This window comes from Apis florea, unplaced genomic scaffold (genome assembly GCF_048593485.1).
Source record: "Apis florea isolate Af1SG1 unplaced genomic scaffold, ASM4859348v1 contig_3517_pilon, whole genome shotgun sequence".
Lineage (NCBI taxonomy): Eukaryota > Metazoa > Arthropoda > Insecta > Hymenoptera > Apidae > Apis > Apis florea.
Genome location: NW_028256778.1, coordinates 2,080,846 through 2,099,797, shown reverse-complemented (window position 1 = coordinate 2,099,797; position 18,952 = coordinate 2,080,846). Strand labels below are relative to the sequence as shown.

General features: G+C 34.1%; 1 protein-coding gene and 1 long non-coding RNA gene across 7 annotated transcripts in view; one reads left to right on the top strand and one right to left on the bottom strand.

Annotated features, from left to right (window-relative positions):
* Nucleotides 1-18,952, top strand: part of BicC (protein bicaudal C) — a 44,749-nt gene that overhangs the window by 13,517 nt on the left and 12,280 nt on the right. For 2 of the 6 annotated variants that reach the window (XM_012493733.3, XM_012493731.3), the window contains exons 1-4: nt 1,126-1,331; nt 2,491-2,743; nt 4,102-4,145; nt 14,572-14,641. In XM_012493733.3, coding sequence (XP_012349187.1) covers nt 2,524-2,743; nt 4,102-4,145; nt 14,572-14,641 — 334 coding nt within the window. In that variant the 5' untranslated portion in view covers nt 1,126-1,331; nt 2,491-2,523. Of the gene's footprint in view, nt 1-1,125; nt 1,332-1,936; nt 2,182-2,490; nt 2,744-4,101; nt 4,146-13,308; nt 14,440-14,571; nt 14,642-18,952 lie in introns of those variants that run through there. The other 4 variants (XM_086913894.1, XM_086913893.1, XM_012493734.3 and 1 more) reach the window with 4 other exon arrangements.
* LOC147656671 (uncharacterized) lies at nt 9,250-13,229 on the bottom strand. Its single transcript, XR_015293990.1, has 3 exons — nt 12,883-13,229; nt 12,568-12,734; nt 9,250-9,723 (listed from the first exon to the last, which is right to left on the bottom strand). It is a non-coding gene; the product is annotated as an uncharacterized LOC147656671 (long non-coding RNA).

The following is an 18,952-nucleotide window of genomic DNA, read 5'->3' as shown; positions in this document are numbered from 1 at the left end:
CAAAGATATTATTATTAAAATATTATTAAATTCATATTTTGTTTTCGAATGTAATGGTAAATGGTAAACGCAAGCCCGATACTCAACGCACCAAGATTTAAGGATAAAGGACATATTTGAAATCTTTTAAGACATTTGAATCTTTGAATTTTTCAAAATCCTTTAAAAGATTTTTTAAACAAGATAAAAATGAGAAGAAAAAAATATATTTGAACGTAAAAGTTAACTCGTTAAAGAAAATAATATATTTGTGAAATAAAATAGGTTTCATTTGAAGAAATAAAATAAACTATATGAATAATAATAGATGGTTATAAATACGAAAGCTTTTATGATCGACTATTTTTTTATTTACTTTAAAATCGACGTATAATTGGTCACAAAATGAATCGATATAAAATACTCTAGCGATAATATAATAACGATTATAAATCGAATAAATAAGTTAATTCATCGTGAGATATAAGATTTCTAATGGTCACGGCAGACCGTTTTTAAACGAACATCTTATAACGAACATCTTATAACATCCTACGTAACCAGCCAAAATTGATTCTTGATGAACAATCGTTTTTCAAAAATCACATATGAAAATACAAATGGTTCAATTTATGATAAGTATTTCACACTCAACCTTTTGAATATAGGAGTATGAAGCAGAGTAGTAACCCGTATAGGTAGATCTTTTTTAAGTTTTATTTCCTAATTGTAACAAAAATGAATTATTGCATCACAAAAATTGATATGATGCAATAGATAAAATAGATGTATCTTTTATTAAATCCTCCCTAGAAGAGGATAGGAAAAAAGGTTCATCGCAAATTGGATTTGATTTTTACAAAAAAAGAAAGAAAAATGTTTTTCTCACAAAAATTACACAAATATATATATATATAAAGAAAAACACGAAAGAAACGGTGAAGAAAGGTATTCGAGGTATTGTTTTTCCACGAGGGTTGATCGAATTGAATCAGGAGGCGAAAAACTTAGGAGACGATTTCGGTAGAGACGTCCTCTAGAGCAGGTACAAACGATAGACGATGAATCGGCATTGATCGGCGAGGATCGGTATTAACCGGTGTCGACAACAGAGACGAGATCCTCTTTGACCCAGTCCATCGCGACGGTATCAAGGTAACGGTCGTAGGAAGCAGGTGGTGAAAGACTGTGCCGTCGTCCTCGCATCGCTTCCTCGTTCATCATCTCGTCGTTGCGATCGTCTTTCCGTCGTCTTCGTCCCCGCGATAATCGTCGTCCTGTCTCGGCCTTCGGATTTTCGCTCGAAAATCCCCTCGAGAAAAGAGAATAAAACCGAGCTTGTTCCTGTGCGTGTACGTGAGTTCGTTGGATCATCAATGGATACCATTTTCCTCTCTCTCTCTCTCTCTCTCTCTCTCTCTCTCTCTCTCTCTCTCTCTCTCTCTCTCTGTCAACGATCCTCGATTTTCATTAACTCGTTCGTTACCATCCAACTTTTTCCAATTCCTCCTCTCCACTCAAGCAACCCCCCCCTCGAGTGGAGTGGAATCGAGTGAAAATCGACCCGGTCAAGTTCGGCGATCGAGCGTTCGATAACGGTTTCGATCGTGCGCCCAAATCCACGGGTTGAAGCCGGTGCAAGCCGCGGGTTACAATCCCCGAAACGAAACAACAATACGCGAAACTCTCGTGTTGAGAGAGGCACGTATAAATTGTGTTTGTCGACCTGCCGACAGGGCCCAGGTTGGCAAAGTCACGTACACGCGACACATCGCGCGTTGGCGAAAACAATTTTTTGCAGGCGAGCGCGTTCGTTGGCACAACAGGTGTCGTGGAGACGGGGGGAGGGGAGGGGAGGGGAGGGGGAGGGGGGATCGGCGAGGGGAAGGTAGATGACAGAGGTGGCCCCGTCGGAGGGGAGGGGTTTAGAGAAAAACCACAAGCCGAGTGAATCATCGGGCTGTTACCGTTCCGATTGGTCGGTTGGCCGAGCCTCTTCCACGAAATCCGCGGCGAATTCCGAGAAATCGGCCGGTGGCGCTACTCGCTCACCGTTATCCCCTTGGCTATTTACGTGCCGGCAACAACAAGCCATCCCATAATCGTCGGCCCTGGATGGTCGCGGCGACCCACGCGGAGAGGAAGACGGAGAAAAAAACGAAGACGACGACGAAGACGACGAAGACGACGCGCGGAAACAGGGTTAGATAATTGGAAAGAAAGATGGGGACGGGCGTGAAATAGTTGGATAGATGAAAGAAAATAGAGGGGCGAGGAGGGGAGGGGAGGGAGGGAGGGAGGGGTTGACTCGGCTCGATCACGCGGCTTTCCACAACTCTATGACGCTTTCTCCCCTTTCTTCTTCTTCTATCCTCTTTTTTCTCTCTTTCAAGGAAGCGCATCAAGTCGACACCGCATGCTTATATCGTACTCGAATATTACAATATTATTATTCGTCGTGGCCGAATTACGAGATTAATTAAATCGGTTCCGTTTCCTTGTTCTGTTTAGGCAGGATAGAGGAGTTGGAAGAATTTGGACGAGATGAGGCCCGACGAGGTGATACAAAACGAGAGAAGAGCGATGGAGACGATGTCCGAGACATCGGAGGGCACAATGACGACTAGCATTTCCGGCAAGTCTGGCTTCGAAAGTCGCGACGAGTTGTGCGACATCGCGGCCGTGCTCGGCATCGGGAATCCGGATGACCTGCTGCAGGAAAGATTTCGCGTTGATCGCCGTAAATTGGAACAGATGCTTCTAGGTGAGTCGATCGTTCGATCCGGTACACGAGCCTACGAGTGTTGCGATTTAAATATATATATATATATATATATCTGTCTGTTTGTAAACGGGATTAGAGGGACTGTCAAATGCTAATTGGCCGCCGATTAGTAACGTTTATATTTTGATCGGGATGTTTATCCTGGGAATCGAGGGAATCGAGGCGTAAATACAGCGAGCGGTGAATATATCCGTTTATCGAATCAAATCAGGAAATTTCCTTTACCCCCAAAATTAAACTGGAAAAATAATGCAATTTTTTTACGCATACGATTTGAAGAATTTGCGTATTTTCGTTCACGGGTCGAATGATTAATTATATAATCGAATATAATAAAAAGTTAATTTGTAATATGGATGCATATATATGGATCATTGATTCATCAAGCATCGAGAAATAAGGATTTATACGTATACACGTAATATCAAGGTACAAAAAATGTGTTGAAATTAAAGAAGAAATTTTTTTTTCCATTCATCGTGCTGTATATATTTGTAGTTTGATTTCTTCTTGAATTTTATATGATTTATAATTGCGTGGAGCGTAAGTAACGATCGATAAGTTGAAAATCAAATTTGTATTAATAAGCTTGTGGTTAAAATTGAAAAAAGCTTTTTCATAAGTAATAGTTCTAGTAGTAGAAAGTTTTTCACAATATTTTGCGAGAATCCAAGAAATACATTTAGAGAGAAATGCAACAATAAAAAAAGTATAAAATCAGTTTTTTTAATATTTTCTAAACAGTTATTAATATTTTATGTTTCTTGTTTTATGCCTCACTTACTTACTTTAATGCTAAGAGTAACATAATAATATTTTGCTAAAAATATTTAAAAAAAAAAAAAAAACATTCAAACATTGCCTTTGGACAAAAAGATACTAGATACGATATAAAGTATAGTAACTAATTCTAATAAGCTCTTTAAAAATGTTAATAGCTAATCTAAAATCGTGAAAATTTATATAAATTTGTTACCAATCCTTCTAAAGTAGACACTGCTTTCCTCCATAATTGGGTAATAGAAATAACAATAGAGACGTTTCCAGAGATTTATTTTCGTAATAAATAATTTTCAATAACTTTGTGTAAAAAAAAAATATTAAACAAATTTTATAATCGCCATTTTAAAAACACGAGATACGATATGTTATAAGTGAAATTAACTTGGCCTTGATGGATTAATTAACATTGCTCGTTCTTCCGAATTTTTTCCCCCGTCCTCCATCGGGTCAATCCATCGTCAAAGGTGGAACGACCGAGGAAGAGGAGAAAAAAAGAGAAAAAAAGAACGGACAAGAGTTCGTTGTATCCTGACAATTATTTTCTTTGTTTACAGGTGATAACAACGTGCCAAAACCAGCGGACACATTTTTTCATAACGTAAGTTGCGTTTTGTCCTTATTGTCGACATTTTGATCCCATCTTGCCACATTAGCCAATGAAACTATTCTCTATATTAATTCCTCTCTCCACTTTATGATTACGACTGAAAAATTTCCAGTATACTAGTCTAGTTTTTCGTTACAGCAGATATTAAAAAATAGAACGTTAAATGAGTGCAAGAACTTTTTGCACATATTATCACATATATAAGTATTTTTTTAATAATTATGACGAGGGCTTAAATAAAAATTAATTCCAGATAGGAACTATTTGCGATTATATGTATATATATATATATATTTTTTTTGTTTATTTTATGTTTATCAATTGAAAATATACTTATACTCGAATCTCGTGATTACTCAAGCCTAAGCGATTAGGAATTTTGAATGAGGGACGTGCGTTATCGCGCATCTTCCTCTTATTCTCTCGATCTTATATAGTGCTTTTATTTTATTAGGTTGTTAGGTAGAACTTTTTAAACAATTCATAGATTCTAAGGGGATTAATAATTCTTTACAAGAGACATATATTAATTTATCGATCGAAATTGATGAGAAAATCGTTCCATTCCCCTCTCTTGCATCAAATGTATCATTAATAATTTGTATATTTATACTTTTAAGTAGGAAGTAAGATTAAATTTTCCAATTTTTTTCTCCCAATATTTACTTCATAGTTCAATTATAAAAACATCATTTTATCGTTATGCCCCGAGGTTAAGAATAAAAAAATTATGTTCATATCCGGTATCCTTATCTGAAAAGAGAATTTATATTTGACACAAGATGGTTGCGGTCAATCAGAAAGATCTGCATACGCTATATCTTATTATTTGTTTAATCCGAAAATTTTAATTAATAATGAAAGTTTTTGTACTTTCGTATGTAGAACACACGATAATTTTATAACTTTACAATTTTGTTGCATCTTGTAATATTGCAAGATTGTTGTTGATTCAAAGAAGAAGCGAAGAGATTGATAAAATTTTAAGATTAATCCTAAAGTATACCATTCGCAAACTTTCATTGAAATTTCTTTTGTTGATAACATAACTCATTAGTTAGACCTCGCATAAGATCAGTGCCGTTTCTGGATTATCGGTCGCCCAGGTACAAAAATATCTCTTAATTTGATCTCCTCATTTGATTTAAAAATTTAATATATAAATTGATATTTCATACCTAAACATGCATAATTTTAAATCGTTATCGTGCAAAATAAATAAATATTCTTCAATTTTTGTTTCCATAAAATAAAACAAAGAATGCTATTTCGTGTAACAAATACAAAACTTGATACATAACGAGGGAAAAGTAAAATGAACTCGTCACAAATTTATCCTTCTTTCGATCAATCAATTATCAATATAGAGATTTTCGACAAATCTAAATATTGCTATTTATTAGCTTGATGCAGGGGCACCTATTGCACCCCCGCTAGGAACGGCACTGACTATCGTATATGACTCACTGCGAAAAAAAAAAAGATAAAGATATTATTACATCGATTATTACGTGAAGTGTAGAAGTTTTATACTCGTTTAATATTGAAACGGTACCGATAATTAATCATCGAATCGTCACTCCCATTCTCTTTGGAAATTTAATTACATCACTTAAAAAAATACAACGCGCGAATTACCATTAGATGGTAAATGCATAACATCGGACAAAATTGTGATCTCGCTACTCTTTTATATATATAATTATTTTGATCAATGAAATAGTGGAAATTTGCAAATATTTATTATTACGAATTATAATAATAAGATATAATAAAAATAAATAGTAAATTATTAACATTCCTTCAAATTCTTGGATGGAAATCTGAAATAAACGTTTAATGTTTATTTTTTTATATCGTAATAAGGAAATCTTATTACGATCTAAAATTATTGAATATAAAAATAATAAATATTTACAATTATAACATTATTTTCAGTAGTTCGTTGTTGATCGATCGAAATAATTGTAAACATGTAACGAACATACAATTTTCTGTCCAATAGTGCAAGTCATCTATCACGATCGTTTCAAACTTTTGAATATTTTTCTTCGTGCTAGGATTCTCTGTTCAAATTTATCTTTTGCCTCGAAAAAAATTAGAATCGGAAACGTGGAAAGAATGATAGTGCAAAATATCGGCAGTTTTGCACACTGCGCTCCTGACGCAGCGTGTTACGACCTTGCGATTATACAAAACTAAACATAAAGTTATTTCCATACTATTTTCTTCGATTCTTTTTCTCAATTTGCTGGACCGGCAGATGATATGACGACGTTTTAACATCGCTACGTGTCGTAATCTTCTCGAATAATCGTTTTCGCCTCGTCCACGATACCTGATATATGAAATATCCATTGAAATTATTGAGAATTATTAATTTGACAGAGAAAAGAGGTTACATTTGGAAGACGTGCAAAATCGGATGTTTCCATTTTTATGATAAAATTTTATTTATCCATATTGAATGTGAGATATAGGAAATCATATAGGTGAGATTTATTGTATCGAGATTACAATACAAGATTGGACAATTGGTAATTTCAGTTATATAGGAACTATTTTTTTATAATACTAGCTACTTAATTCATTGGAAAACAAGTTACTTTTATACACAAGTGTAAATATGATAGGGAAGAGCACGAGGCTGAAAATATGTTTTCAATAAGACAGGAAGTATCGTAACCATAAATATATATGAAAATCGCAATCTTTCAATCTTTTGCAGTATAATGAGGTCATTTCTGTCGCTATTTTTAACCTTGAATTTTTGAATAAACATTTTATTTAATTATTTTGACCGTTCAATGAATTATTTTAATCGTTCGAATTATCCTAAAATAATTCTTGCTCAAAGTTTGAAATTATATATGACATAAACATAATTCTTTGTGCGAATACGTTTTTTTCCCTTTTTCTAGTCTGACCTTTTATAAAAGTGATTTAAATTGAAAAACATGATTGATCGTAATATCAATGGTCAAGGTTAAAAGTAATATAATAAGTGGAAATAATAAAGAAAATATTATTGCTTTGATTGTCTGTTGCCGAAAGAAAAATAGATGCAATAATTGTTTATTATTTCAAACATGTGGATATTTTTTTGAAAACTAAAATCATATTATACAATTGACCTATGATCGGGTTGTATCATATTTTTCCAGCTTTTAATTTATATCAGTAATTTTTTCTTTTTTTTTATTATTCGTCATATAAAATGAAACAATTTGATTTAATAAATATTTAGATTGTTAGATATGTCAGATAAATATATAAAATTGTTATGCAATAATTTCTATTACGTTTATATAAATATATTAGTTTACAAACTAGTGGAGTTATCACAAGTCAAAGTATTATTTTCTGATCTCTTCCTTCTATTATACATATTTCTAAAACACAAGATATTTAATTCTTGATGTGATGATAATCATAATCTTGATGATAATCATAATCAAATTACAAATTAATAAAAGTAATCAATTTTTATTGGAAATTTTTAAATTTACACAAATTTTTCCAAAATTGATTCACATTATGAATCATTCTGTTTTAAAATATTTTAAACACGGATACATTGGTTTTCCATTGAAATATATCTGAATATCTTCGTTTTTAAATCGAATATTGTAATGAATATCACTAAAGGTTATTTTTTTTTATATTCCGTTCCCATACATGTGCAATTTGCATTAAATGAGAAAAAGCAATTGAAAAATAATCGAAACGATCTGTGATAGGAATTTTTCGATTATTTATCGGGCTATAAAAAAAAAAAAAATATCTTTTAAATTATTTAAAAAAAGTCATTATTAAGTCGTTAAACATTTGTAAAATTAATCATTTACTGTGTATAATTGCATGTGATGTGATTTTTCTATCTGCATTATTTCTGCATACTCGTATCGAAACAGAGTTGGTTAGCCATTAGTCGTCAACGACAAAAATAAGCAGCAAATCATGAATCAAATAGATTCGGCTATATATCATACATACATATATATATATATGTTTCGTTTAACTACAAATATCTCCAAAAAAAATATGAGTAATGTGAAAAAAAATGTTTCGGACAAAATTTGTACGGTATTGAGAGAGATATGCTTTTATCTATTTGATCTTGATGCTGACATTGAAACTACAGGTGACATTACAATTTTTAAATGGATACCTCCATTTTTTATTATACATCCTCGCTAGCTGACATTCAGATGTTTTCGAAACACTATAAATACACGTCTCTTGCATCACCCGTTATCGAGATATGAATTTTAAAATTTCGATGTGCCGTCGGTATTATTGTCATTTTTTTCTCTTTTCTTTTTTCTTTTTTTTTTTTTCTTTTTTTTTACGATTCTTTAAAGCAAACGGTATTTAATACACTTGTCCACACGCCATCGACAATTGAATTAAAAGCAAAAATAACAAATGCATATAAAGCAATATAACGTCGGATACTGTAAAAAAAAAAAAAAAAAAAAAGAAGTGAAAAATAATTATCGTGTATTTTTCCAAATATTTGAGCGTTTTCAATTAAACAGGATATATCGTGGTGCGCATTTGTTTGATGGCGTGAATTGTTGATGAAAAATCGATCCGTATTCGTATCTTCGTAATAATAAGTTTTGACACGTGACAGCGAAACGTGCGAATATTTTTTTCAAAAAAAAATATGAAATTTAAAAAACTGATGTGGAGTCGAAAATTTATGGTAAATCTCAATTTGCTACTATTATCTGATTAGTATATATCGAATAATTATCTAGAAAAATTTTTGAACAGAGGATAAGATTTTAAGCAATCTTTTCCTATGCGTGTGATCATCCAATATTTTTAATTTTCGATATTTACAAGAAAAGATTGCTAGAATATATATAGAACTTCCGTCAGATCTGCAAAAATAAAGTATAAAATAATTCTTGACCCGAGCAAAAATATTGAAGTTACAGTGATGGAATTAATAGAATCTATTGGTATATATATTTAAGAAATGAAGAAAATTCTACAACGTTCGAAAACTCATTATTCCATGATCTCGAGAAATCTGTTATTGGTTAAAAATATCGTTCAATTCAATCTCATTGAAACATTAGCATTTTTAAAATTTCATTTTATATTTCTTCCAATATAATTAAAATACAATAAGCTTATTTAATTATTTATTCTGATACACACATCATTACTGATCGCAGAGTTAAATAATAATAAATTATGCATAAGATTCGTATTTTTTTAAGAATTCCTGAAATTAAGATTTTATATTTGGACTCTTTTTATACGAGTCACACTTCCCCCGTATCGAGTTCCCTTTCCGATCGATTATTGGAGCCGTTCAAAGGCAAATTCTTTCTCTCCACGTTGATACGCAATAGTGATACGGATACGCGCAAAAGAAACAAATGAATATCTACCTTTAAGAGTGCAGAGAACAGCGAGAACGAACGTTCCTTATCCTTATCGTTGACATATTGCGTAAAAGCTGCTCCGCTGCTCTTATTTATAGACCGATTGTACTCCACTCGCATTCAATCTCGCTCCCTTGAAATTCTGCGTCGAAACATTTTTTTTTCTGTTGTGTCACGATTGATGAAACACACATACATATACACAAAGATATTAATATATTCGTTGGGCATCGTTTGGAGGGCCGAGTTTAGAAGCCAAAACAAACACGAACGTTGATATAGAGAATAAATAAGTTACAAGCAATTTGACTTAACAAATAAATAATAAGTTATATATCAATTGAAGATTATGTTAGGGGAAGCGGGACGGGAATAGAGTGAGACTCCCCGTCACATCGTTGTTGCACTCTATTTCCACTTTGCTTCATTTAACACGAATTTAAGTTGTTTATAACTCAATAAATAAGCCTCAACCTACATTCTCGTATACAAACTTTTGTGTTTGTTTTGGCTTCTATAATCGACCCTCTGAAGGTGTTTCTATCTCTGTATATACATATACAGGGTGTTAATATATTCTCGAGACACCTTTAGAGGATCAATTTTACAGGCAAAAATAAATAAATAAAAATATTGGTATAGAAAAATGTGTTTCGCACTTGTTCGTCTTAATATTGTTTATTATTTAAGTTGCAATTTAAGTTTTAAGAATTTTATTGCCGTTTTTATCTTCGCCTCGCTTCATAAACTCAATAATTAAACCGATTGTTTTTATACCATCAACTTTTGTGTTCCGTTTCGGTTTTCCAGAATCCACTGTTTAAATGTGAATTATGAACATTAACACCCTGTATATTCACTCGTCTCTTTTCGTTCTCCCCACGAATTTCGAACGAAATGCTCGTTATTATTAACGCGTTCTTGCTTTATCGAGACAACACGCTCACGACTGTTATCCTTTATGCGAACGTTTTGAATTTGTGATTATCGGTGATTATTCGTATCGAAAAGATAGGATGTTACGTCACGTTCAATTTTTGTTATTTGTACAAGTGTCACGAGAAATTGTATACAGAGCGTTTCAGGATGGTTGTTACATGCAAAGATGAAAAAATAAAATTAATTTCCGTTGTTAAAAATTCCGAGAATATGAGAAATTGGCAGATATTTATTTAAAAAAAAAAAAAATTAAAAATGTGGAAAGAATAAGAGATTGATTAGTTTTAAAGAAAATTAAATTTGAAAATTCATCGAGAGGACAATCTGATTATTTTTTGGATATCAAGATGATTTTATTTTCTAATGTTAAAAAAACAATTTGTCTTCGGTTTCTCAGATTTGACATGAGAAATATTATTTCTATAAAATTAAGTGAAATTTTTTTAAAAATTTATTTTCAAGTATATTTTTGATATTCTAATTCTTATTTTTATATCTTTAATTGTGATATTTCAAATGATATTTCAAAATGAATATATAAAATAATGATCACACACACACACACACACACACACACACACACACACATATATATATATATAAATGATCAAATTTTTATAATATAATTATACTTTTCTTTAATCTATTCCAAACTTAATTTAAATTTCTTCTTTTAAAATTATAAAAAAAGAAGACATTATTTTCTGAATACGAAAAGAAAATTATGATAAATCTTATTATTATGCAACAAAAATTTGAACTTAAATTGATGAAAACAATATTGCAACGAGTTGATTTGAATTTATTTTTTAAAAAAATAACTTGAACAATTCAATACTTCATCCTATACTTTTTATTTATTTCTATATGTAGAATAACTTCTTATAAACAATTCACTGTTATCAAATTTGGAAATTCGCCAAATTCGCTTATATTTGAAAAAAAATTTTATTTTTTTACATTAACTTTTGCTTGTAAAATTGCACTCTGTATCATTTGTTCTGGATATCTTGTAAGTTTTGCATAGATGCTTGTTATGAAAACCGATTTCATTCTATTTGCATATTCTCATATATACATATATATGTATCGATCGATGATTGATTTTTCGCAGCATTAGGGAAATATAAATGATTAGTAAAAGAAGTGTCGCGTGCCAGTGTCAATTAATGTTGTGATAGGTCTTCTCGAAATACCATGTTACACGGAGCGGGTATGTAATTTTAGCGAGAGTCACTGGACGCCGTGCTCGATTTATCCTCAAAGATCGTTGCCAACTTTTACGAATATGCGCCACGATAATCAAATTCGTTCGTATAAACGTGAGACGTAACAATTGTCCGATTTTGCCAAATAGGACTGGGATTTTTCACGAAACTGATCGGTTTTGTGGTAAACTGGGATAAACGGCCCATTTAACGAATTAGTTTGAAAGTTTTTAAATAATTTGAAAGTATTTTTAAATTTTTTTTTTTATATTAAGATTTATAATTAATCATTGGTTGTTCATTTCACTTTTTTTTGTTAACAAATTGATAAGAAAGAAATATCAATCGAAATATAAAATATATTTTTTTTTTCTTATTTAGTGAATGCTCGTAATGTAGAAATTTAATTTGTAATAAATTTTTAATAACTTATAATATTTTATATATGAAATGAAATCTTTATCTTGTATCAATCTTCGATTTTTATTTTATTAAGCATTGTCTTTTTTTTCATAAAGAAAATCTAGGGAATTGTAATGAAACGAGTCGTTTACTCTAGTTGCTTTTTATATAAATTTTTTGTAAATATATCGAATTTGTGGAAAAGCAATGATTTTAATAATAGCAAATGTAAATCAATTTTTATAACGTATTTAAATTCATATATAAATGATTGAAAACAATAATGTCTTTTCCATTTATAAAATAATAATTCGTAAAATTAATTTATTATAAATAATAGCATAAAACTAATAAAACGAATTTAAAATTTTTTTATCCAAACAAAATTAAAAACACAATTTCTTCATCAATCTAATAATATAATTCATTAATTATGCTGATGCTAATTCGTGCGCGTACCTGAGACTCGATAATATCATTAGCTAGCAATGTAATCCGAGCGCCATCCTCATGTAGAAATGAAAAATTAGTCGGTGCTTTATGAATTTCACTGGGTAGTAGCGCTAAAAACAACCGTCACGCGACATTGCGTTTCACGTATTCACCCTAGATTCGTATGGTACCACCTAAAACGACAAGAAAATACGCGAGAATTGAATTTAAACGAGAAATACCATAGTTTGGTGAAATAGATCTTTATTCGTGTATATATATTTAAAAACATTTTTATCTTTGTCGAAAATCATTTCGACTTTCTCGATAGTATCTGCTCACATTTTCAGGTATGTAACCAAAATTTGCAGAAGATTCCATCGAACGAGTGACCGTAAAACAGCCGTTATTTTCACGTATTTGTCTGATCTCGTTTAACTTGGTATACTAATACCACTCGCATTTCCTCGCACTCGTTTAACCTAATTCGTTTAATCAACACACGTACGTCGATTTGTTTTTTCAAATCATTCGCTTCCGTTGATCGATTCACAATACATAATTTCCATTGCGTAAAGCGATCGATGAACGAACTCGATCGGATCATGTCTGATATACTAGGTATATTAGAAATAGATGTTCGAGTTGAAGTTTGCGATGAATCGTGCGGGCGAGCTGTGTAGAAAACTACCTGTTCTCGTGTTCGGTTCTTTAAATTGTCGCGGTCACGAAGAGAGGGAACAGTAGAGAGGGAAGCAGCGGAATAGAGTGGAGGGGATAGGGCTAATGGAGGCGGGCGGAAACAGACGAGATGTTCTGGTGCGTGGTTGGAGTGTAGTTGTGGTCGGGTCGCGTTGCTCGGGTCGTTTCTGTTCTGTCGTTTCTGCCGAGACTGCTGGGTGAGAGGGAGAGACGGAACCACAAAGGAACAGAGAGGGCTAGAGTCGCGACAGCGACGAGTGGGAGGCAGTTCACCGAGCCGTCCCGTTACATTATCTGCTGTTAGTCAGTCAGTCGTGCCAGTGATCCGGACGCGGTAAAAACGAGAGAGACGACGACGTGGCCGTTCCGGAAAAGATCGTTTCGAGACAGCCGGTCACCGTGAAAATCACCCGCAGAGTGTTTCGTATAATCTCGTCGTCTTCCTCGATCGTAATTTCTTTTCTAAACTGTAGCGAATTAATAAATATACTCGAAAAAAATAATAAGTAAAATATACTTATCGCCAAACGTTGTTACCAAACGCTGTGAAACGTTTACTGCGAAACGTGTGTGCGAAAAGTGCGCGCGAATATTGGCTCGATTAGCCGGCAGCCGATCCAAAGAACGAGCTGAGTCCCCGATCGATTCGATTTCTCGTTAGATTTCGATTAGGATCGCTATTATTTTCATTTTGAACCAAAGAGGAAAATAGCAGAAGAATTTTTAGTGGTAAAAAGTTGGAAGGAGAAATTGTCGATCGTCATCGATGTATCAACTCGACGATTCATCGATCACTCGTATCGAATAGCAGCGATGAAGTGAACGGATAACGCGGCGGGACGTTCCGCGGTTCCCGACAGTCGTGGCAGTGAAAGTACGTCACCCGGAGCTGTCTCCGCTTATTCGAGATTCTTTCTATCAGAGCGGGTTTCCTCGACATCAAAGAGATCGGGTGACGATCATGCTTCTCGCTTAACATTTCGCATACGTACACCGTGTACGAACAGTGGCCGTGATAAAAGTGTCCTCTTCTTTCTTCCGTGTTCCGTTTCGTGTTCCTCTTTTTTTTTTTTTTTTTTTTTTTGCCACCGATTCATTGACGATTCATCGACATCTCGGTACCGCGACCGGAAAGCGAATCGACCAGGATCGATACCGATCGAGACATATCATCACCAGTTGGCAACGATGACCGTGGTAATATTCAATGTTCGAATGTATTCACGTTTTTCGATAAATTTGTCGCGCAATTTCACATATGTATACATATATTTAGACGAAAGTATTGCTCGCACACTCGATTAAATGCACATTTTCAATTTATTACAGATTATGGAGGAAACAAACACGTTTGTTACGTGGCCGTCCCGTCTGAAGATTGGAGCAAAGTCGAAGAAAGGTAAGACCGCGCCTGCGCAAATGCGTTTCTTTAAATCACATTCACTGTTTTTGTTCGTTATTCATTCGGCGGATTGAAATATTAAAGCTATAGATTCGTAAAGCTATATAACCAAAACGTGAACGTGTGTTAGTAAAATGCCGATAGAAAGTATGGATTTAGCAAGAGCCAAACATCCGAAAACAACACGCAATGAAAGACACGACGCGACGTGACGTAGGCTTTGGGTTCGACAACACTCTCGACCTTCGAGGGACTGATCCACATCGATTGTTTCTTGGTTCGTCTCCGCTTCTCTCTCTCTCTCTCTCTCTATTCGGTCAGATCTCGTCTAATGTTTATCGCTTACCGACCGAACTTCGATGCATATACCACACGGCACGCGATTACGTCAGTGTAGTAGGTTGCGTTGCCTTGGCTTACCAGCTGACGCTTGCTAGTATCGTGTATTTTCTTACGTCTATTTGCGGTCCGATCTTCTATCGTGCCACACGCGTGTCGTCACTTTCGGAACTTCAAATCTTCAATTTTATTCCTCTTAGGGGCCCCTCGAGCTTTCTCTTTTTCTTTTACTCTCTAGAATCACGGGAATATATTGACCTCGTTATCGGTTCGACATCGTTCGTGGAAACTCGCGTGGTCTCGATTCCTCGCGACTTCGAGGAAATAGCATCGCGATTACTCGTCTTGTTCCCGAACGTAGCCTCGATAATTAGAGCGCGCCCATTAATCGAAAGTGATTACGAAACGATTCGTGGTTACTTGCTCTCGCGCAGTAACGTGTATCGGTGAAGTGAAACGCGTATCTACGGAACACGATCGAACGGAAATGTTTTGAACGTTCTGTCGAATATTCCATGACCCGCTACCTTTTCTTTACGGCTCGGCATGGAAATTTTTCGGTGATTCATTCCTTCCTCGTGATTCGAACAGCTGTTTACCGCCTCTTCTCCTAGCGTGGAACCTGCTATGACCACGAAGGAATCTATTGTATATGACAAACCGCGTAATCGGGTATAAATAGGCCTCGTCTCTCTTACCTCCTACTGATTTTCTTTACCTCCTACGATTGCCGCTCCTGGAGAACACCCCGTTTCGTCGTATTTTGATAATTCTTCGGTTTAAAGATTCTTCCTAATTTTGATTATTTGAATCTTTTTCTTTTTTTTTTCTTTTTTTTCTTTTAAGAAGCTTTATCTTATCAAAGAAATGAGTCGATGAAGTTTGAAAAAATATACATGGACAAACTTTTTTTTTTTTGGAATGATTGTAGACAACTTGGCTCTAATATTATATCAGGTCTTTTCCAAGTTTTGAAAAAATATGAAAAATTTTTTAAATATTTATCGAAAATTTCCAATTTGATAGTATATAAATAATTAAATAATAATTGAGAAATGTTTAAAAATTTTTTCAATTGAAGAATAAAAATTGATTTCGGAGAAATTTAACAATGGAATTTTCCCCCAATCTTCAGCGTTGTCGTACGGATTGGTATTTGATGACCTTGCGAAAAAATAAAAGTCTATAAAGATTTCGATATGTTATTATACTTTTTCGTGAATCGAACATTATTTTGTTATATATAATATAATATAATATAATATATCCAATATAAATAATGGAAAAAATAATTTTAACTTTAATTAGTATTTAAGTAAAATTGGATTAGAATGTTTAATAACGATAGTATAAACTATTTATTAAATTTTTTCAAGATTATCACGAGCTGACCGTTAATTTTTATTATTATTTTTTTTTTTATTATATACACACCATAACAGAATAGTTTATCGAAAAATTATCTCTTCACTTCTATCTCATTCTAATTTCTTCTTTAAAGTTTAAAATAAAAATCAGAATCAAAAAGTTAAAATCGTGAGAAATCATTAAATTGTATCACAGAATTAACTTTTTTTTTTTTCCCAAGCTATTCACTTGATTAATTTCATTGCCAATGTCAATTTTGATTTATCACGATTATTGCGCTAACGTTATTCACTAAGAATAAATTAAGCGATTTATGTAATAAAACTTTTCAATTTTTATTCATCCAAATAAATTCAATCGAATAGCACGCGAGACTCGATGATGTATAATTATTCTTAAAAATATTCGCACAGATGTAACTTTAATCTTTGCGTTTTATATATTTAGAACAAATATATATAAAAAAATTTTACAGTGGATATATCAAAGAACAGTATATAGCTGTGAGAAAATAAAAAGTTGTTAACTCGAAAGTATCGAATGTTTGAACATTCAAAAAAAAAGTGAAAGATTGATTCATATCAAAAATTCATAAAAATATTCAAAATTTTTTTACGAATTCAAAATAAAAAAAACTACGAATTGAATTTGATATAATTATGATTAAATAATTTTTAATTTTTAAAAGTTGTAATACCTTTGATATATACTAAGAATTATGTTTTGCTTTTTGCCATTTTTGCGATTTACATCTCAATGTATAACTCACGTCTTCAATTTGTTATTCTAATCTCATAACATAAATTCAACAAAGCCCGTTATATATCTCTTGCAAATTGAAAATTGCATTTTTCTTCAATCCGTGTGTATAAATTGCACTAGTTTAATATACGAATATTTTTGGAAACAACTACAAAATTATTCCACTTTCGCGCGTGCGCGCGCACCAGTCTTCAAAAGGTCGAGTGCGAGGTCAACTGTATCCGTATTCACGTATGTATCGTATGCGTATCTCCTATCACCGAACGTGAAATTATGCAAAGATTTCTTCACCATGAATTTTTTCCTTTGATAAATCTACCGACGTGGTCGGTGGTGGTGATACACTGTAATCGTATAACCACATCATGTTTTCGTTTACCGATCGACAAACAAACGACCAACTGTTCAACCTTGGCAAATCGTATTACGATTAAACGAAACGTAACGTTCTTTTTTTCCATTACGATAAAACGCCACGTTGCGATTAATCATCAATATCGTCGGAAAGCAATCGCTCTAAGTAGCTCCCTAATCGCGAAGAGCTTTCGATACAAATCTAAATTCACCTTCGTTTCAACGAAAATTTCTTCCTCTCTCTGAGCGGGAGAAAAATATTCCAGGGCAAAACCGGAAGACCATAAAGATACGAGTAAGCGAGTACGAAAACGTTGGTACGCGACGAACGCGTGATGTTTATCGTCGATTGGCCGTCGAGATATCTTTATTAGCCGAGGAACGCTCCCCGCCAACCGTTCTTTCTTCAACCGTAACGTGTCGTGGGTAACGCGATTTTAAACCGCCGATCCTTTTCCTTTCCGTTTCGAAACGAACGTTCTCCTTGAACGAGCCGGGAATATCGCGGTTCGTCGCGAAACGACATTTAACGCGGAGACAAAAAACGGTGTGGAACGTACGTTTTATCGGTGTGTACGGTTACGTAACACGAGCGAGGAATTACATCGGTTTAAAATGGTCCGTGGCGGTTGCCTGCTCGCCGTGTCCCGATAATCGATCGTTTGTTTCTCCTCCGAGCCAGGCAACCGGCCGATCGCGATCGAACGTGTTATCTTTGCCTCTTACGAGAGAGAGAGCGCGTGCAACAGAGATCCGCGAAGGTCGTTCGCGCGGTCATTCGCGATCTATTTCTGGGTCACTGTTTCGATTCGGGTTTTCTCCTCTTAGCAACCGGCTTGATTCTTATATCCTCTTTGTATCCTCGCTATTTTTACGTCGGATTCGTCTGGTATCGATCCTCTTTGGTAATATTCGTTCTCGAGATGCAATCCTCTCCTCTTCCAGCCTGGATGGAAGGAACGAAATACACGAGGAGGGAGAGGGGCAAGCACACGCGAGCAAACGAAAAAATTAAATGCGCGATAATCGAGGCCCAGTTTCTTTTTGCTCCTCTTTCCTCCACTGAAAGACGAAACACAATTGCGAAATACAAGCAAACTCGTACAGTTTACACGCCACGCTTGATAAAGTTTCCATTCCGTCTCCGCGTTTTTTCCCTCGCATCGCGTTTCTTTCTTTATTTTTCGCTCATTTCTCTCGGCCCACTTTTTTTCAAAAAGGGAATAATATCGAACGGAGGAGTGATGGCAGCACTGATCCTTGGAATCGTCGATTCGATCCAAGGTGTCGCGTCATTGTCCTCGGATTCGTTCCGTACGGATGGAAAAAAAAATAGCATATTCGAATAGGCGGCGTACAGAGAATATTAATTAATAAAGAGACGGTCGATGTAATCGGTAGTTCGGTGTCGGCTGTTATGGCATTCCGTCGACGTTCCAGTGTCTCGGTGTCGATGTACCAGATGCTCACCGATCGCGTTCCATC